This window comes from Stegostoma tigrinum, chromosome 4 (assembly GCF_030684315.1).
Source record: "Stegostoma tigrinum isolate sSteTig4 chromosome 4, sSteTig4.hap1, whole genome shotgun sequence".
NCBI lineage: Eukaryota > Metazoa > Chordata > Chondrichthyes > Orectolobiformes > Stegostomatidae > Stegostoma > Stegostoma tigrinum.
In genome coordinates, this window is record NC_081357.1 from 71,379,073 (window position 1) to 71,400,739 (window position 21,667).

A 21,667-nucleotide genomic window follows, 5' to 3' on the forward strand; every position below is an offset into this window, starting at 1 on the left:
GGAAGGGCAAGATTAGCAACTAAATATCCCAGGATATAGATGCTTCAGGCAGGATATAGAGGGAGGTAAAAGGGGTGGAGAAGTTGCATTACTGGTCAAAGAGGATATCACAGCTGTGCTGAAGGAGGGTAAAATGGAGGACTCGAGCAGTGAGGCAATATGGGCAGAGCTCAGAAATAGGAAGGATGCAGTAACAATGTTGGGGCTGTACTACAGGCCTCCCAACAGCGAGCTGAGATAGAGGTACAAATATGCAGACAGAGTATGGAAAGATGTAGGAGAACAGGGTGGTGGTGGTGATGGGAGATTTTAATTTTCCCAACATTGACTGAGATTCACTTAGTGTTAGGGGTTTAAATGAAGCAGAATTTGTAAAGAGCGTCCAGGACGGTTTTATAGAGCAGTATGTAAATAGTCTAACTCGAAAAAGGGTCATACCGGACCTGATGTTGGGAAATGAGCATGGCCAGGTGGCTGAAGTTTCAGTGGGGGATTACTTTAGGAATAGTGATCACAATTCTGTAAGTTTTAGAATACTCCTGGAGGAAGTTAAGAGTAGCCCTAAAGGAAGAGTGCTGAATTGGCGGTAGGCCAACTGTGGCAAAATTCGGCAGGAGCTGTGGAATGTGGATTGGGAGCAGCTGTTTGAGGGTACATCTGCATTTGGTATGTGGGAGGCTTTTAAAGAGAGGTTGATTAGAGTGCCGGACAGATATGTCCCTATGAAAATGAGGGATAGAAAAGGCAAGATTAGGGAACCATGGATGACAGGTGAAATTGTGAGACTAGCAAAGAAGAAAAAGGAAACATACATGAGGTCTGGGTGACTGACAACAGACAAGGCTTTGGAAGAATATCGGGAAAGTAGCACCAAACTGAAACGAGGAATTAAGAGGATTAAAAGGGGTCATGAAATATCTTTAGCAAACAGGGTTAAGGAAAATCCCAAAGCCTTTTATTCATACATAAGGAGCAAGAGGGTAACTAGAGAAAGGGTTGGCCCACTCAAAGATAAAGGAGGGAAGTTTTGCAAGGAGTCAGAGAAAATGAGGGAGATTCTTAATGAGTAGTTTGTGTCAGTATTCACTGAGGAGAGGGACATGATGGGTTTTGAGGTTAGGGATACATTTTTGATTACTCAAGGTCAAGTCAGCATAAGGAGGGGGGGGGGGAAGTGTTGGCTATTCTAAAAGGCATTAGGGTGGACAAGTCCCCAGGTCTAGATGGAATCTATCCCCCAGCTAATTGAGAGAGGAAATAGCTGGGGCCTTACAGATATCTTTGCAGCATCCTTGAGCATGGATGAGGTCCCAGACAACTGGAGAATTGCTAATGTTGTCCCCTTGTTTAAGAAGGGTAGCAAGGATAATCCAGGTAATTATAGACCGGTGAGCCAAATGTCAATGGTGGGGAAGCTGCTGGAGAAGATACTGAGGGATAGGGTCTATTTACATTTGGAAGAAAATGGGCTTGTTAGTGATAGGCAACATGGTTTTGTGCAGAGGTCATGTCTTACCAACTTGATTATTCTTTGAGAAAATGACAAAGTTGATAGATGAAGGAAGAGCTTTAGATGTCATATACGTGGACTTCGGTAAGGCATTTGATATGGTTCCCCATGGTAGGTTGATGGAGAAAATAAGGTTGCACAGGGTCCAGGGTATACTAGCTAGATGGATAGAGAACTGGCTGGGCAACAGGAGACAGAGAGTTGTAGTGGAAGGGAGTTGCTCAAGATGGAGAACTGTGACGAGTGGTGTTCTACAGGTATCCATGTTGGGAACATTGCTGTTTGTGATATACATAAATGATCTGGAGGAAGGTATAGATGGTCTGATTAGCACGTTTGCAGATGATACTAAGATTGATGGAGTAGCAGATAATGAAGGGGACTGTCAGAGAATGCAGCAGAATATAGATAGATTGGAGAGTTGGGCCAAGAAATGGAAGAAACAGTTCAATCCAGGCAAATGCGAGGTGATGCATTTTGGAAGATCCAATTCAAGAGCAAACTATACAGTAAATGGTAAAGCCCTGGGAAAATTGATGCACAGAGTGATCTGACTGTTCAGGTCCATTGTAGCCTGAAGGTGACAATGCAGGTCGATAGAGTGGTCAAGAAGGCAAACAGCATGCTTTCATTCATCAGGATGTTGCCTGGTAAGGAGGGTGCTAGCTATGAAGAGAGGTTGAGTAGATTAGGATTATTTAAATTAGAATGACAAAGATTGAGGTGGGACCTGATTGAGGTCTACAAAATCATGAGAGGTATAGACCGGGTGGATGGCTAGAAGCTTTTTCCCCAGAGTAGGGGACTCAGTTACTAGGCGTCACGATTTCAAGGTGAGAGAGGAAACTTTTAAGGGAGATATGCGTGGAAAGTTTTGTACGTAGAGGGTGGTGGGTGCCTGGAATGCATCACTAGCGGAGGTGGTAGAGGCGGGCACGTTAGTGTCATTTAAGATGTATCTAGACAGACACATGAATGGGCAGGGAGCAGAGGGATACAGATCCTTGGAAAATAGGCGACAGGTTTAAATAGAGGATCTGGATTGGTGCAGGCTTGGAGGGCCGAAAGGCCTGTTCCTGTGCTGTAATTTTCTTTGTTCTTTGATGTAACTTGTACTCCTTCTTTTCTTAAAAAACATCAAAAGCTTAACTACACTTCTTTTCCACTGACTGTATCTCAGATTTCCAGTCTGGGATTAACTTTTTAATGAAAATAATTTATTTACTTTAGATTCCTTTACTTAGGAAAAAGGCTTCCTCCATCAAAAGTGGTCTTCAGCACTTCAGTGCTCGATACATGCTTCTCTCTCAAATGACTTACCGACACACAAAAGGTCTTATCCTAAACCCTTCTAGCAGTTCCCTAGGAACTCCTGAATGACTTCCACTTGTTTGAAATTATGTACACTATAGTTTTTAAAAGCTAATTATTAACTCCAAACACACAGACAAACACATGCATATAACTTAGAATTCCAGGAATTACATGCAGTACATGGTATTCGAATACTTAGGTAAATCTGTCAGTTTCATCACAGTATCCAGGTTTAAGGAGCAAAGATGGTTGAAGATAATTAAGCTGAAGATCAGATATGGTCTGATTTCACAATGATGGACCAGATTTGATGGCCTGCGCTGCTGCTCCTCACTGTCTGCCACACAAACAATTTTTGTGTCACTTACAAACTTCCAGATATTGCAAAAGTCCAAATTAATATACGTCACCAAAAACAGAGGACCGAGTACTGAGCTTTATGGAATTCTGTTGGAAACAGCCTTCAAATCACAAAAACACCCATCAGTAATTACCCTTCAAGTCCTGCTACTGAACCAATTTTGCATCCAGCCCTGGATTCCAGGGGCTTTTCTTTATTAACCAGACTACCTTATGTCATTCTTACATCTATGTAGTTTACATCAGTTGTACTGCCCTCATCGATCATTCTGGTGATTTCCTCAAAAAAAAACTCAAATCAGTTAAATTTGCCTGATGCTTGAATTCTCCATCTTTGTACAAAGGCCACAGTAAGGTGATCAGGAGCATTGGGTAGACCATGGTCAGAGCATCAATGAGCAAGTTGTTGCTATACAAGTGCTGCTTGATAGAATTTGTCGCTGAGATCTTCTATCACTTGTTGATAATTGAGATTATTCTGTGGATTGGATTTGACCTGCTTCCTGTGATCAGGATGTATTTAAGCAATTTTCCACCTGCTGTATTGGATGCCAATATTGTAACTGTTCTGGGAAGGTGTTGTGACTTATTCTGGAACACTGGTCCACAGTACTACAGCTGGGATGTTTTCAGTGCCCACGGCCTTTTCTGTCTTCAGTGCTTTCAGCCATTTTCTGATGTCACATTGGGTCAAGAGAATTGGCTGAAGACTGAAATTTATTACTGAGTTCACTGACGCTTTCTCAAGGGCTCTGGGTGTACCATTGCCAGGAGTCCCCGCTTCCAGTACTGCCAAGAGTTCAGGTTCCAGGCCTACGTCAGCCAGGCGTGCAAGCCTCAGCACCACTGCCACCGTGAGTCCAGACTCTGGGTCTCCCTTCGCCAGGACTCCTCGCCAGAACACCACCACTACCACCACCCAGAATCTAGGCCCTCAGCCTATTGCCTTAGGAGCCCAGGCTTTGGGCCTACCACTGCTGCCATCAGGAGTCCTGTTTCATGCTGGTGACACTGCTCCGGTCTCAATTAAAGGAGGGAAAAAGAAGAAAAGGATAAAGACAAATACATGAGAAAACGAGATAACAAGGTATAGCATTGGATGAACACAACAGGCCAAGCAGCATCAGAGGAGCAGGAAAGCTGGCGTTTCGGGCCAAGACCCTTCCTCAGAAATTGGGAGTGGACAAGCTTCACAACGAGCCCAAGCACCTACCTACCATTGCCAGCACCATCTCATTGTTGTTCTCTAAATGCTTAATCATGTTCAATCATTCTTCATGGGCTTTCGTAAACTTGGCAGCTTACAGGGCCTGAGGACCCCTTAAAGGGAAATTGCCTGTACTCACGCTGTGACTGGGAGGAGCAAGAGTGTTTTTGTTAGCGACCAGACCCCCAAGGTCACCTTCCACCCTCACTCACTCACTCACTTACTCTTGTCACCCTGTCGCTCTTGCCCTCTCGTACTCTCTCATGCCCTCCCTCTCTCGCACCCTCTCTCTACCTCTCGCACCCTCTCTCTCAATCTCTGTCTCTCTCTGACCCTCTCTCTTGCGCCCTCTCGCTCTCGCTCTCGCTCTCTCTCCCCCCCCCCCTCCCCTTCCCTCTCTCTCACGCTCTCTCTCCCCCCCGCTTCATCTAGCAGCAGGTTCTCTCTTGCTCCTTTGGCCTGCTTTGTAGTGCTCCTGATACAACTGTGTGCCATGCTGTCAATTTGGGTGAAATCCTGAGAAACTCACAAATTTTCTTTATAAATCTGTTCTGAGGTTTGATTAAAAGTGTGCATGTACCTTTTTTCCCATCCCTTTCAAATTGGAACCTGATGTATTTCTGTTCCATTTTGCTTCTGCTGGTTTTTAAGTAATTAGCAGCAGATCTCCCATGACATTTTGCATGGTCAGTGTGGGAATTTGCTGTTTGTTAACCAAGTTGGGTGTGTGATGGAAGGTGCCACAGACAGGGTTACCGGGCAATGCTCGCTCATCAATAATTTGCTGAGTAGGATGTAATGGGTGATGATCAAGGTTATTAATGAGTGGGTGAGTTGAATTCCTCTTTATGAATGATCAGCGAATTGCACTATTGCTTTAAAGTTTGATATCCACAATACTGGTCATTATTCTGTGAAAATGAGCTACAATGCTCATTCTCATCATTTATTTATTTCAGCCCATGTATTTGATGTTTATTCCTCTTCCGTTTTAAAGCTGAGATGTACTTCAAGTGAAGTGCATGTAGAAGGTGGGGATAGCAGTCATTCAGAGTGCATTTATTCAGCACTGAAGTGGGTAATGTGCAGTTTGACAGCCCAAGATGGGGGTGCTCTTTGAACCAACATGACAGTGAAGAGGGAATCTGAGTTTTACTCTGTGAGGGATTATTATGGGGTAGGGACTGTATGGAATGGATACGAGCATGGTATTTGATACTCAATGAATTTTTGGGACTGAATTTACTGGAGAACTGGCTGGCGGCTAAGGGGCAGGGGCCATTCCTGGGACCTTAAAAGTGATTGAAGTCATCCACCTGCCAGCAGGGTTTCTTGAGCCTCCAGGAGAAATGGCCAGCCTCAGACAGCCTCCAGGAGCTGTGCCCACTGCTGGGACTGCAGGGGGCTAGGGGAACAGACTGACAACATTGGAGTTATAGAGTCATACAGCACAGAAACAGACCCTTCGGTCCAGCTCATCCGCACCAATGAGACATCCCAATCTGACCTAGATAATAAAATGTGAGGCTGGATGAACTCAGCAGGCCAAGCAGCATCCCAGGAGCTGCTTGGCCTGCTGTGTTCATCCAGCCTCACATTTTATCATCTTGGATTCTCCAGCATCTGCAGTTCCCATTATCACCAATCTGACCTAGTCCCATTTGCCAACATTTGCATCAAGACCAAGATGAGCAAAGCCTACAAAGGAGTGTTGAGGGGAGATCGCTTTGAAGGATGAAGAGGGCTCTGCTTGTGGGGCATGGTTCATGCTTCCGTGGGTTGGGGGAGACATTTGGTCAAAGGGTGCCTGAACAGGATTTTTACCCTACCTAGACCTTCTGACCAGCTTTGGGCAAGTTCTCCACCGTATGATCTTCCCACATAGCATGACTACACCTGGAATTCCAGCATCGGCAGGCTGAGATCCTTAAGTGGCTATTTAATTGACTACCCAAAGACTTAAATTGGCTAAGAGATGGGAAGGGCATTCATGTCATTCTCTAACCTGACGTCACTGGCTCTAAGCCAGTCTGCCTCCTGACCCATTAAATAGAAACCATGACTCCAATCCAGTCTGTGGGAGGGAGTGTGAATATTAAATTCAGTCCTGGTATCCATCAGCAAAAAAACAGGGGAAGAACACGAGTTTTCCATTCCCCTCTGCTATCACATAAGTTATTTAAATAATAATCCAGCACTATTTAAATAGTGCTTAGGGAAAAGAGTAGAAAAATAAAGGAATCAGCCTCCTCCTGTTCATCTATATTCATTGCATGACATTGATAGGCTAGAATCTGGGACTTCAGCTTGCTGTTTTGGATAGGTATTTGGACAGTGGATATCAGGCAAAATATGTTTCTTTTTAACCAGTCTTTTGTATTGTGGCTAATTCCATATTTTGTTTTCCAGTTGATTCAGAAGGCCTTGTAAAAAAGCTTGCTGTAAGTAAATTTCAATCTTTTTCATAAGCTTGATGGGTCTCATATATTCCTTGAATAATCATGTTGATAATTGAGTTGTATAATGTGGAAGTTACGATCTAAAGGAGAACTTGTGATGCAAAGGGTTGCATCCCTGCTTCTGTGCCAGAAACTCCATGTTGGAGTCCCACAGTGGGATTTGATTGTGCGACATGGCCAAGTGGGATCATTTATCAACCTTAACCCTTCCTGTCCAACCGTAGTTGGTAAAAGTGGTCAGCTCATGACTTTATAGTTCAAGCATGAATTCCAGAGATGAGGCAAGAGCATCTGCCCTTGACATTAAGGCTGCATTTGACTGTGTATGGCATCAAGGAGCCCTAGCAAAACTGGAGACAATGAGAATTGGGAGTGGGGTGATTGATGGTGGGTGTCAGTGGGCTTGAATATCCGTTGGTTGGAGCCATACCTGGTTAAATGGTTATTGTTATGTTAGAGTTCAGTCATGTCAGCTTCAGTCCGTCTCCGCAGGAGTTCCTCAAGGTAATGCCCTAGGGCCAACTATTTTCAGCTGCTTCTTCAATGACTTTCCCTCTGTCATAAGGTTAAAAGTGGTGATGATTGCCAATGATTGCACCATGTTCACCACCATTCACAACTCCTCAGATACTGAAGCAGTCCGTGCCCAAGTGCAGCAAGATCTGGTCAATATCCAGTCTGGGGCTGACAAGTGAGGGGGAAAAAAAAATTAGTACGAGACAAATGCCAGGCAATGACCTTTTCCACTAAGGTGCAATCTAACCATTGTCCCTTATCATTTAATGGTTGGACCATCACTAAATACCCCACTGTCAACATCCTGGAGGCTACCATTGACCAGAAACTCAACTGGACTTGCCACATTACAAGAGCAGGTCAGCAGGTAGGAATACTGCAGCAAGTAACTTCCCTCCTGATTCCCCACAGCTTGTCCACCATCGACAAGGCAAAGTCAGGAGTGCATTGGAATACTCCCTACTTGCCTGGATAAGTGCAGCTCCAAAAATCATCAAAAAGCTTGACACTATCCAGGACAAAGCAGCCCACTGGATTGGCATAATATCTACAACCTTTGACTGCAGAAATTCACCAAAAAGCCTGAAACAATCTTAGATTCCCCTGACACCTTTCCATGATGACTACTATCGAGAAAGACAAGGGCAGCAGATAATGAGAATATCAACTCTTGCAAGTTTCTCTCCAAGTACTCACCATCTGGACTTGGAAATATATTGCCATTCCTTCACTATAGCTGAGTCAAACTCCTGGAATTCCATCACTAATGGCATTGTATGTCCACCTATGGCACATGGACTGCAGTGGTTCAAGTAGGCAGCTCATCGACACTTTCTCAAGGGCAACCGGGGTCTGGCAGTAAACACTGGCCCAGTCAGCAACACCTATGTCCTACGAGTGAACAAAATAATGTCCTGGTCAGCCATGCTTGATGCAGAGTGATGGTTAATCGATCTATTCCCTCCACCTTCAGGTTAATGACTTGCTCCAAGGAAAACAAGCTAATGAAAATAAACATAATCTATTTGCCTTGTGAATCTCTTGATATGGGAACTCTTCTTAACCAAGTTCTAATTTTGAAATGTAATACAAGTAGTTAATGGGGTTTTGTTTTGATGTTTCATTAGTGCAGATCACCAAGTCAACACTTTATACCCTATCTGAAGCAATTCTTGCCAAAGCGCTTCCATTATGCCAACAGTAGAAGAATCGAAGACGTTCATTTGTATTTGGATCCACAATGGCAGGCCAACCTGTAAGTGGTGAGCCTGTGGCGTTCTCTGACACAGGAAACTGTTGAGACTGAATCATTGAAGTCTTTCAAGATGTAGATTTTGTTCTTAGGACTAAAGTGATCAAATGATATGGGGAGAAAGCGGTAACAGGGTACTGAATTGGATGGTCAGCTATGATTGTACTGAATGATCGATTGAGCCTGAAGGGCTGAATGGCTTACTCCTCCTCCTATATTCTATGTTTTTACGTCAAGTTGAACAAAAGCCAAATGCTACAGATACTGAGAATATTAAAAAAAATAGAAACACTGGAAACCCACAGCAGGTCATGCAGTGTCTATTGACTAACAGACGTCCCGCTCTGATTATAGAACTGGAACAAGAGTTCCATATACAATACTTATTTCTGTTTTTTCCACAAATTCTATCTAACAGCCTATATCTAACCTCTCTGCTTTAACTTTATAACTTAGTTTTACTTGTTAAATTATTTACAGATTGATAATTCTTTGTAGATGGTGAATTCTAATAGGCACAAAAGCAATCAAAAAATAATGATTTCAGCTTCAAGCATGATTGTTGTAAACAGTCTAATTGCAAGCAGGCGCCATGGTAATGCTCTCTCTCATCTTTCTGTACGTGTTTCAGTTACTTTGTTCGTGGGAATTATTGAATGAGGGCTACATTTCACAATTGCTAATTGGTTTGGTAAATATTCCGAATATCTCAGTTAGTCTAATATCGCCTGAGAAAACTGGTGTTTTCTTTGCTTTTAATAAAGGAGTGGCTTTCCTGTTTCCTTTGTCAATAAAGTCAAGGCAGTAAATACCATATATGTCAAAGTTAAGCCCATGATCTTCATAGGGTCTGTTTCTATGCTGTATGACTCTTTGGCCCAACTGTTCCATGCCAACCAAGCTTCCCCAAACTAAACTAGTCCCACTTAACTGCATTTGGCCCATATCCCCCTCAACCTTCCCTGTTATGGATCTGTCTAAATGTTTTTTTCAAATGTTGCAACTGTACCTGCATCTATCACTTCATCTGGCAGTTCATTCCACATTTGAATCACCCTCCATGCGAAACAGTTGCTGCTCAGGTCCCTTTTTAAATCTTTCTCCTCTTACCTTAAATATATGCCCCCTAGTTTTGAACTCCTCCACTCGAGGGAAAAGGCCTTTGCTATTCACCTTAGCTTTGCCACTCATGATTTTATAAGCCTCTATAAGGTCATCCCTCAATCTCCTATGCTCCTGGGGAAAAAGTCCCAGCCTGTTCAACCTCTCCTTCTAACTGAAACTCTCCAATCGCGGCAACATCCTGATAAAACTTTTGTCAACCAGACCTAATTTTTTAAAAATATATGTACAACCAATTTTATTTTTGATCTATATTGTGGAAAAGTTGTATCTAAATTTTCATTGGTCAAGTTAATTACCAGTCATTGCCAGAATTCATTACTTTTAAAGGCACATATGAGACCATTTAGATTTTCCATTTGCCAATTCTAGTAGCAATACTCCAACAAATTCGTCGTAATGCCTAAATAAGGAAATAACAAACTTACAACTCCATCTAAACTTGAGAAACAAGTCTCAGTGTGGCTTAATGAGAAGTGGCAAAACGGGCATGTTATCACCCGTGGAGCCATCTGATTCCACACCCTGAGAGAAGTGAAGAAAGGTGGCATTTCGGGATTTCGAGCTAATGGTGGCTGGTGCATAAGGTTCAAGAAAAGGTGCAATGTGTCAAAAAATGAAAATTTCACAGCATCTGCCATTTGAACAACAAAATCATACACCTCCACCATGTTGTCATCTGACATCAAGAAAAGAATACAGGTCAACTGGTCTCCATTTGAAATGGAGATAAAATAATGAAGAGATTTAACAGGCTCGCAAGACCATTACCACAGCTGGTGGGGAGGGGAAAAGAAAACATCTTGTAAAGATGACTTGCCATGTGTTTGGTGGTGGTTTGATCTTGTATGGCAGATGGTATAAAATTGAAGCCAGTAGTGACATTCGGATGTGAAGTTCTCCCCAAGGAGAAATTTCAGAGAAGTACCATCATTTGTGTTCATGAGGCAGGCTGGATAGAGGAAGGCAATTGCAAGACATGAATGAAAGAAATATGGCATTTGAGACTTGGAGGATAAGGTCAAGAAAGAAAGCTTACTCATTTGAGCCATGTTCAAATGCCACTTTATCAATGTTTGTAGTCCATGACATGAGATCAAATAACATAAATATGGCAGCTATTTCTGGCTGTCTTACAAATGTTCAGCCCTTGAATCTGTGTATAAATACCTTTTGAGAGACACTATCCAAAAGATGTTAAACAAAATGGTTGGATGCTGAAACAAATTCTGTAAATGTGGAAAATAAACAAAAACCTTTACTAGCAATATTGTATCAATGTGGCATAGATCCATGAAATGAATTTGGTCTCAATATTACCAAAAAATTAGTACAACGTAGATATATCAGGTAGCCTTATACTCCACCCTGTGTGTTTCTTTAATCATGCAGACTCATGGAATCCTGCATAACAGGCATTTGCAGTGGTTTTGCCCACATTAGGATTGTCTGTTCAAGGGGAATTGGAGTGGAAATGAGCATTTTGAACTGTTGAGTCTAATTTTCCTTGCATGGGACCTTATGTTTATTACTGTGACATTATCTTCCACTTTCCCGCCTGACTTGTAATCTTATACTCGATCACTAATCCAATTATCTTCGTGGAAGAGAATTCCAAAACTCAATGGGAAACCACTTCTCTTTGGACTATACCTCCTCATTCTAGGCTCATGATGTGGATAAACATCAAAATCAGCTTCTATCCGGATAAGCCCCTTCAGAGACCTGTATGTTTTAATAATGTCACATCTCGTGCTTCTAAACACTGGTTCGTATCGACCCAGCCTTTATAGCATTTTCTGTTAGGCAGATAAGCCTCTGTTAATGATGGAGCCTTGCTGTATTACAAACGCGGAATATCCCATGCATCTTTCTCCCTACAGAAACATTGATGAAGGTACACACAGTGTTTCACTTCATTGCTTTATGTCAGGTTCACTATGTGTTGCCTTCATTTTGTGTTGTCTTTTGTAGGATTTGATGTTCATTTTCATGAACAAATTTAGGCTTCCTTGCCTACAGTAAAATGAATGAATTATTTTACATAAGTGATATTGTAATTCGAGCTAACACGGCAATTGTTTGCATTTCCTTTTTCAGGAAGCCTCCGATGAAATATTGTACAGGGGGATTTCATGGTTCTGATAATCAATTCAAGAACATGCAGGTAAGGTGCAGTTTTTAGATCGGAATCATCATGTATCTTGCATTATGCTTATTTACTGAGAAAATGTTTTGAATATTGTTACAATTTTTGCAATATAGTTTATTGCTTTGAAAAGTAATTGCATTTCCATTTTCTTTAAATGACAGACCATCTTTCTAGGCCATGGGCCTGCCTTTAAAGCCAAAACTGAAGTTCAACCCTTTTTAAACATTGAAGTCTACAATCTGATGTGCGGTAAGGACATGGAGATTTTTATAGTGGCATTTACGCAGTTATGAAGGGGACTTGACAGCGTGGATGCTGAAAAGCCTGTTTAACCCCCTGGGGGAAACTGGAACTTGAGGTTACAGTTTAAAAATAAAGGGTGTAAAGACAGCAGTGAGGGAATTTTATATTTTTCTTTGTGGGTTATATGTCTGTGGAATTCTCTTCTTCAGAGATTGGTGGAGGCATCATTGAGTATGTTTAATGTGGAGTAGATAGATTTTTGATTAACAAGAGGTTTGTAGGATTTTGGTGGTAGGCAGAAAGGTGGAGATGAAGCTGCAGTCAAGCCAGCCACAATCTTATCAAATTACGGGTGGATTGATCTATACCTCTGGGTTCATATGTACATATGCTTTATTTGTATTTCACTGAATTCAATTACCATCTCCATTATCACCGCTGTAATTATCTAATTGTTCATTATGGGAAGCATGTAATTAGAAATAATTAGATCCGTGGTTTTGGCTAGTCTGCTGTTGTGGTTGCAAGTTATGAATAGGATTTTGTGGTTTTTCAGTATTATGCAAAACTACAGTAATGAAACAAACTACCCAACCATGAGAACTTGATAGAATACAGGATTGGGCTGATAAGGTCCAGGTAATGACCATCTTAAGGTGGAGAAAAGCTGGTGGAGAGTTGGGCATGTGGGCTAGGGAGGATGAAGGCAGTGTGGTGGGTGTGAGTGTGCTCCAAAATGAAAGTGGGTCCTTCATTTGATGTTGCATTTATAACAATAGTAAAAGAAAATTCCATTTGTGATCCTTCTGAATAAAAAAGTTGAATTAAATAACCGTTGTGAATTTAACTGATCAGAAAGCTTGAGCCATGTGTAGATTTTATCTTGTCTTTTTGCATATCTGAAGTGCAATATAATATTTGTTCATCTGTTTCTGTTTTTTATTATCACCTTCCAAATCGAGGAGCTTTGCTATTTTAAATGTTACCTTTTTATTTGGCTTTACTGCCCATTCTATTATTTTTACTTGGTGTTATCATTTTGTAATGCACAAAGAAACTGATTTCATGCCTCTGATTTCCTGATTGCCTGCATTGGTAAACAGTTCTAAGTCTTGCATGTCTTATAAAACACACCTGAATAGAACCTGAGATTAAGAAGTTTACAGATAGAGATGACCAGAGAAGCAAACTGCAATGCTAAAATATCAGCACATGTTGAAAGTATCGAAGTCAGATTAAAGACGCAGCAGTAAATTTCTTTTGTACTGATGTTAATTATCCTTTGCATTAGATTTGTTGCAGATCACTCCTGCACCCAACAATGGAACTCATGGAAGTCTAAATCATCTCTTGAAGAAACCTGTCTACAATCCAACCCATTCCAAGGAAGTATCCTCGACATCATCTTGTTCTTCAACAAAATTTAGACCAACTGTTATTCCACAAACAAACTGTGAATGCAGTTCTCTGGTAATGAAGACGATATTTAATGGCAATTGTTATCTGACACTCAACTAACTGCTTTCAGAAGCTGTTACATTGGTTTCTTACACAAATATTTCAACTTTTTAGGAATCGTTACCAGCAGATGCATGCAAGGAATTAAAACTCTCCTCAATTGAAGGTAGGAAACTACCACACAAAGTGTAACAGTATTATTGTTATCAAATGTTGCCTATTCTGCCTCAGAAACTGGGTTGGATTTTCATCTCTACTGCCTGGGTGGTATTTGTCTTTTGTAAAAGCCAGGTGACTATTATTCTGTCGGGTTCAACATAATGTTCTTCCTGACAAATTACTGTCCCGTAGTGAAGTTAAGCATCTATCTTCCATGTTCTAATAGGTTTTGCAGTTTTAATTGCACTTTCACTTCCTCAAAAATCCAAATGGACCGCTGCCTACCTATATAACTGCTGGAATAATTCAGTTATAATCAGTTGTAGTAATCTCCTCTGACCTCCCACTCGTTATTTACAATACAGAACGTGTTTCTACAAATGTTGAGAATACTCCAGGACAAACAATAAACAGTAGCTTTGCACGTAACAACAACAACAACTTGTATTTATGTAGTGCTTTTAATGCAGTAAAATATGCCAGGCCATTTCACAGGAATGATTAAGGATACAAGTATCCGATATTTGGATGGTCTTATGGGTGGACAATTGAGACCAGCAAAGAGTGCGTTGTAATAACTAAATCTAGAGGTAACAAGGGGTTTGAGCAGAAGCTGATATGAGGAAAGGATAGTCTAAAGCTTACAGGGTAAAAATTCGCATCTTGGCACAGATACATGGCCAGAAACTCATCTCCGAGTCAAACATGAGAGCAGGATTAGGAATGAATTGTTTCATCAGTAGACCGTTTACAGGGAGAGGAAATGGAGTTTCTGTTAGGAATTGGAGATAACGTCATCAGACTTTCCGATATTTAGTTAGAGGAAATTTCAGCACATTCAGAACTGGATGGTTGGACCAAGTGATCTGAAAAGTGGTTTGAAAAGACAGTGGTAAGGTGGCAGGGAGGTATACCTGGATGTTGTCGTCACACATGTGGAAGCACGTATTAGAATATTTTGATGTTACAACTTAAAGTTGCCATGCCTCTTACCTTAACTGATCGATAATTTCTTTTTAACCAGGTTTTTTTTTAAACCTTCAATTAATCTTCTACCATACCTAGAAAGAATGAAGCTAATATTGTATTACACCATTTTACTGGAAGCTCTGTTCTCTGATGTTAACAAAAATTGCTACCATAAGGCTGCTAGCCTGCCTTTTGATAACTTGCCTTGTGGTGTGATTGGGGCAGTGTAAATTAGTACACCATGGCAGTGGAGCCTTGTTTATCATCAGCTCGCTGCTGCCCATCGGATGAGTATTTTACCTGAAATGGATGGAGTGCTGGTAACCTGCTTGCCTATGGGTAAACTAAGTCTCCTCTCAAACCAATTATTGGTCATTTAAGGTACTTTCCCTTCCTTTTTTTGGACTTTACCCAGAACCCGGTGAAACTTGGTGAGATTGTGACTGTGCCAGGGATAGGTTTCCTCCTCCTTGTGCCTCCTTGACCCCAGTACGTTCCCACATTCTCCCCATGCTTCCTCGAAAAGCTACCCGGTGAGATCATTGTTAAAGTGCTCACTAAGTTGAGCTGTTATGGCCCAGAAAGGAAGATGGATAGAAATGTCAGAGGCCAGAAACCTCTTCAGTTTAGAAGAAAATAGCAAAAGCAGTAGATGGTGCTGTTTCGCAGCCTGAACGTGGTCAAAAGTAATTAGGAAGATCCATAGAAATTTTTCTTCAAGCTCACTGAGAAAATCGGAACAGGAGTAGGCCGTTCGGCCCTTTGACCCTGCTCTGACATTCATACGACTGTGGCTGATTGTCCAACTCAATAGCCTGTTCCTGCTTTACCCCCATATCCTTTGATCCCTCTAACCCCAAATGCGTGTCCAGCTCCTTCCAGGAAACATTCAGTATTTTGACCTCAACTTCTTTCTGTGGTAGCGACTTCCACAGGTTCGCTGCTGTCTAGGTGAAGACATTTTTTTCTCATCTCAGCCCAAAATGATCTATCCCCTATCTTTAGACTGTGACCCATGGTTCTGGATTCCCCAGTCATTAGAACATCATTTTAGCTTGTACCCTGTCTAATCACAGAGTCATAGAGATGTATAGCAAGGAAACAGACCCTTTGGTCCAATTCTTCCATGCCGACCAGATATCCTAAATTAATCTTGCGCATTTGCCGACTTTTGGCCCATAATGCTGTAAGCTCTTCCTATTCATATATCCATCCAGATGCCTTTTAAATGTTGTAATTGTACCAGCCTCCACCACTTGATCTCACGGCTCATTCCGTATACACACCGCTCTCTGTGTGAAAAAGTTGCCCCTTAGGTCCCTTTTGTATCTTTTCCCCTCTCACCTTAAACCTATGCCCTCTAGTTTTGGAATATTAGAATTTCGTAGGTTTCTAAACGACCCCCCTGCATTTTTCAAACTTCTGTGAATATAGTCCTGACCGATCCAGTTTCTCTTCATACTTCCGTACTCCCAAACCCAGGAATAAGTCTGGTAAATCCTTACTGTCTCTCCATAGCCAGAACATCCTTCCTCAGATAAGGAGACCAAAACTCTACATGGTATTCCATGTGTGATTTCTCACCAAGGCCCTGTACAATTGCAGCAATAGATCCTTCACTGACTTATCGTGTATCTTCAGGAGAGACAAAGAGAATTGCATTTGGTGAATATGCAGGAAGTCCCAAAAGGAAACCCTTGTGACCACGTCAGTTTAGCAAGAAATTAATGAGTCCATATAGGAGTGATACTTCACTGAGGTTAACTACCTATAAAGTGTATTGGTGGGGAAAAAGATTGAATTTTTGTTTTTATTCTTTATAAGACCTTTCCAAATTGTCTCTTATAGTGTTTATTTCTTTTATTTCCTGTAATATGCTTGTTATTTAATTTAAAAATACATTGGCAGCCTCATGAGTATTTCTATGACTGACTACCATGGTAATTCATATTAATTCAAGTTTCACTCTGTGATTTGACTTCTCCCTTAACTTGGACCATAAGCCTATAGAGCTATCAAATACATTTACACCTGATGTGTGGGAAATCATTAGAAGTGTATTTTCTAACTTGTAGCTTCATGAGAAGAGTTTCATAAACGGAACACCAAATCAAATCTGTTATGTCAGCAGGGCCCTGTGCCAGTATGTTACCAGCATGTATTAAGTATTTTGACAGAATTGGTAATGACCTGCAGTTAGCAAACTGTTTCTGGTCCCACCTGTGGGAGTTTGTACAAACCGTAAGTAGTAATACAAAAATGAACTATTTCAAGCCTTTGTTTCTCTGAATAGAGACTTGGGTAACTAATTTGTTCTTGACCCTTTGATTAAAAAGCAGATAAGATCTGGATGGCTTGTTTACTCATATCTAATTTACTAATTAAATGAGGTGGTCTGAAAGCATGTAATTTTGATTGTTTTGTTACCTTTCTCTTACTGCCTTTTTTATGATTTGCATTTGGACATAATTACCTATATGAAGTAGGTAGAGGAAAGTTGGGTGAGCTTTGTGATAGATATGTGATCCTCTGTGCCTTATCTTCTTTCAAGTCAATTACTAATTGTCAAGCACCAATGAGGAATAAAACATATTTAAAAGATATTAAAATGACTATACTTGAAGGCAATTTATCTCACCTGAAGGTAGATGGTAGATTTAAAACTTCAAAAAGAGTCATTTCTGCAAGTTGAATCTTTAAGCATGAATATTAATGTTAGCTGTTAGAGTTTGCAACGTGTTCTGTTCTTTTTTTCATCAAAGTTCTTTAAATACCCACAAAGGTATTCCTCCAGGAGGTAATTCTTGAATATTGTATACTATTCGAATAACAATTATAAGCTGGTATTTATGACCCATATGCTGATATACCCAGATCAATGGACTTATGTTTGTTTAAATTGCATGACATTTGGGGTCTAGTGACTGCATTGCAACTGTTAGAAATTATTTGTATTAAACAAATGTTGCTAACTTTGTATATTATATTTCCTAGTTGAAGGGGCTAATGAACATCACTTGCCATATGGACGACCAAGAGTTTTGCAGGACAACAGTAACTGGTGCCTCCTGCATCAACATTTGTATGTAAGTGGATACAGCCATGACATTCTAATGCCATTGTGGAGTGCATACACTATCAACAAATCTGTAAGTTTCCAATTAGTATCATATTTTTGTTATTTACATTGTTTTTATTTGATATTCTTTGAAAATTTTCCTTTAGACAAGTGTATTAATTACAGAGTTGACTTTGAATAAAAATTCAGTTACTTGTATGTGTAGTTTATTGACAAAAAAAGACCATTGACTCAAATTGAAACTATACGGTCATATTTAGGGATCATATTTGTTAGCAAACAGCAATTACATTTATTTGTTTACGAGTTAACAAACACCACGTGAACGCTTTTTTTTCCTAGGAAATTCCACGGTGTTAAAAGCAGCTTCCATTGCATACTTAAAACAGCGAGGGTTGAAGAAGTACAGGGATTTTTTAGATCTGTACTGACTTTTGTGGGAGCTCACTGGAGAATCATTTAATGGGCTGTTTGCCTCATTTCTTCAGGGCTCCCACTGATTGTCCACCGAAGTTGCAGGAAGAAATTGGGAGAAATCCCTACAATTGTTCCAACTGTAACATTAATTAAGTTAAACCATCCAAATCCTTCTAATAATTTTATTTTAGTTCTGTTTTTTTTGCATTGTAGCTCCGTCAGACAAAGATTTGATGGCAAGTTTTGTGATGTCCTATTCTATATTGAGATATGATTAAAGAAAATGCACATTGTGATTAAAAATCTTTAAATGTAAGCCTCAACAGAGTGGTAATATCATATCACCAAGACGACAATCATGGTTTCAAGTATCCTCTATAAATGCAATATTACACTGTCGGAGCTTCCAAATAACATGACGTCTATCAAATGAAATGTCAAATTGTGGTTCCAATTTCTTTGATTGTAACTGAAACAGCAACAGGCCACATGCTTCCTCTAAGCAAGAGAGAGTTTAATTCAGGAAGCCTCACCTATCCAATGCCGCATGACCTGACCTTGCATTGTCCGCGTCTCATTCCCATGCCGGGCCATTTCCATGCTTCCGGCACCAAACCTGGTCCCCTGAAGTAAACTGTCTGTTGCTTAGGGGAAGCGTGGGACCAGCACTGGCATTCCTCCTGCCGGTTCCTGTTAGATTAAGCAAATACAGGGATTGCTCCCGCAGTGTTGCTGATGGGGAGAAGACTTTGCACCAGATTAAACATGATATTCCCAGACCTGGGATGCACGAGAGAAGGGGGATCAGGAAATGGCAGCAGGAATGCCAGTGCCAGCCATGTGCTCTCTCTAAACGAGAGAGCGGTTTTATTCAGGGGACGAAATTTGACACTGGAACCGTGGAAATGGCCCTGTATGGGTACGAGATGAGGTGAGGTCTCTTGACATACAACATTGGGGTAGGCGATACATTCCTTCACAAACATGTGGATCACCTGGAAGCTGCTACCTCACAAACAGGGCAGGAGCAAAACATTCCTGGCTCGTCAGCAGCCAGAATCCCTTTGAGAAACAGTGGGTTGTCCCCCTCTGTCTCGCCCAAGATAGGTGTGGCCTCAATACTGTTACTGAAGGGGAGGAAACTCTCCTGAGAAACTCCAGACATCAGACAGACTACAGTCTGGTACACGCTGCTCATTGTCAGAGTCAGAGGAACTGGACCTTTGGGCGAAAACATACCAGGAGAAGCTAGCGGAGAAAGACCAGGCCTACATTTCCTAGACTTAGGGGGGAATTGATGTACTGATTGGAACCAGGTAGATCTTATTAACTATAAGATCCTTGATTGGCCCAGGCGAACAACCCCAATCAGGGAGCCCTGGCTGACAGATATAAACACGCGATTCAGAGAATTCCTGAAATTAGGAACTGACTCTGAGCCGGCTGGTCACAGCTAGTGTAATGTAAACCTGTAAATGCAGGATGACTTAGTGATGGGATACCGGCCTCTAGGCAGTTATTTCAGTATCATCGTGAAATATAGCTCTTTATAACAGATTATGAAAGGTGCTATATAATTGCAGACATCTTCACTCTACTTTCCATCTAAAAGTTAGGTTTCCCATGAATTCATACACATCTTTTATAGCCAAATAATGCCTCTTTATGAGAGTGGCTACAGGAATGACACATTTCAGTTATGAGGAAAGACTGGAGAAGTTGTGACGCTTTTCCTGAGAAAGGCGATGGCTATCAGCAGATTTGATAGAAGATTTAAAAATCACAAGGACTCTGGACAGTGGATAGGGAGAAACTGTATCCACTTGTAAATGGATTGAGAGCACGGTTTTAAAGTATTTTGCAAAAAAGAAATGAGGTGAGTGAGGTTTTTTTTCAGACAGTGTGGTTAGGATGTAGAGAGCTCTGCCTGGAAGTGTGGTGAAGGCAGGTTCAATTGACTCATTCGAGAGGGCATTGGATGTTTATATATAAATAATCAATATGCAGGGTAAACACAGGAGATTGGTACCCAATCAAAATGCTCAGAACCACTGTAGGCACGATGGACCATATGGCCTCTTTCCACACCCTAACTATTTGGTGATTCTTCTGTGAATGGATGTTCAACTAGGAATATTGTGAATTAGATCTTTCTTTTATTGTATTCACTGTTTTTCACAGGGGTTGCAGGTGCATTGGACATTTTAATGTATACCATTAAATCTACAGGCAATTAGGAAATCCTCACTGAACTGATCTGTGCTGAGATGTTCTGGTTGAGACTTGGCACTTGATCAGATGTTTATTCAAGTAAAGTACACGTTTTGACAGCTTCTGTAGATAAAAGCAAAGAACTGTAGATGCTGGAGATTGTAATAAAAGTAGAAAACACTGGAGAAATTCAATTGGTCTGGCAGCATTTATGGAGAGAGAAACTGAGTTACTGTCCGAAACTACTGTAGGTGCTTTGTTTTCAAAAAAGCATACATTGCTTTAAGGTAAAATTGCCCAAAAGGAACAGCAAGAGAGCCATGGCTAACAAGGGAAGGTATAGATAACATTTTATGAAAGAGAGAGGCTTAGACAGGTATCAAAATAATTATAAGGCTCCAAATTGTGAGAATTTAAGAATTCAACAATGAAGGACAAAGAAATTGATGAAGAGAGTAGAGTAGAATCATAAACTGTGACGGAAAACCGGAATTGAGGTACCTGAGCTCAATGGACACCAGAGTTTAAATAACAGGTGGGAAAATACAACTGCGCTTCATCAGAGGCTGCATTGACGATGTTACCAAACATGGTAATGAAACGTCTGCGGGGAAAAACAACGAACCAGCTGAACAAGCCAACCAACTACAACAGTGACATAATGCTGTTTGAGACATTGAAATCACTATCAAATTCGGTTTCTCCCTGCTGTGAAAATTCATTTTAATTATTTCTGGTCATTTAATTTTCACCTAAATAGTGGTTCAAATTCATAAGAAAGAAGAAACTGTTTTCAGTGGCCAGTGCTTTGATATCCAGATGATGTAGGTTTTTCTGCACATTTTTCTTTGCTTGAAGTTAGTGCAATATGTGATGAGAAAATGTTGAGCAATGAGAATTGTATTGAGCATTTTACAGGTGAGGAGATACTTGGTAATTCCATTTAATCACTGAAATTAGGAGATTCCTATCCTGTGCAATACTTCCTTTATGTATTCAACTTCACTATTCAGTAACTGAGGTTTAGTGTTCCCCTCTGCACTTTTTGGAGACTAGAAGCAGAAATAATGAATCAGTTACAGCTTTTATTGTGTTTTATTTGTCTTATTTTTGTAATTTTCAAAGTCTTTAGCTTTGGATTTATAATATTGTTGGATTTTACGAAGTTTTTTTTAGGTGTGCCGTTGATAACTTGTAAAGGCATTGCAATGTTAGGATGATGAAATTTACTTTTAAAAT

General features: G+C 40.8%; 1 protein-coding gene across 2 annotated transcripts in view; it reads left to right on the forward strand.

Annotated features, from left to right (window-relative positions):
- LOC125452714 (venom phosphodiesterase 2-like) overlaps positions 1-21,667 on the forward strand; it is a 116,854-nt gene that overhangs the window by 79,879 nt on the left and 15,308 nt on the right. For both annotated transcript variants that reach the window (XR_007247583.2, XM_048531428.2), the window contains exons 13-19: positions 6,801-6,832; positions 8,494-8,621; positions 11,841-11,907; positions 12,054-12,141; positions 13,427-13,605; positions 13,708-13,759; positions 17,716-17,870. Coding sequence is in view for 1 of the 2 variants with exons in the window: in XM_048531428.2 (XP_048387385.1) it covers positions 6,801-6,832; positions 8,494-8,621; positions 11,841-11,907; positions 12,054-12,141; positions 13,427-13,605; positions 13,708-13,759; positions 17,716-17,870 (701 nt within the window). In the remaining variant the exon portion in view is untranslated. The remainder of the gene's footprint in view (positions 1-6,800; positions 6,833-8,493; positions 8,622-11,840; positions 11,908-12,053; positions 12,142-13,426; positions 13,606-13,707; positions 13,760-17,715; positions 17,871-21,667) is intronic.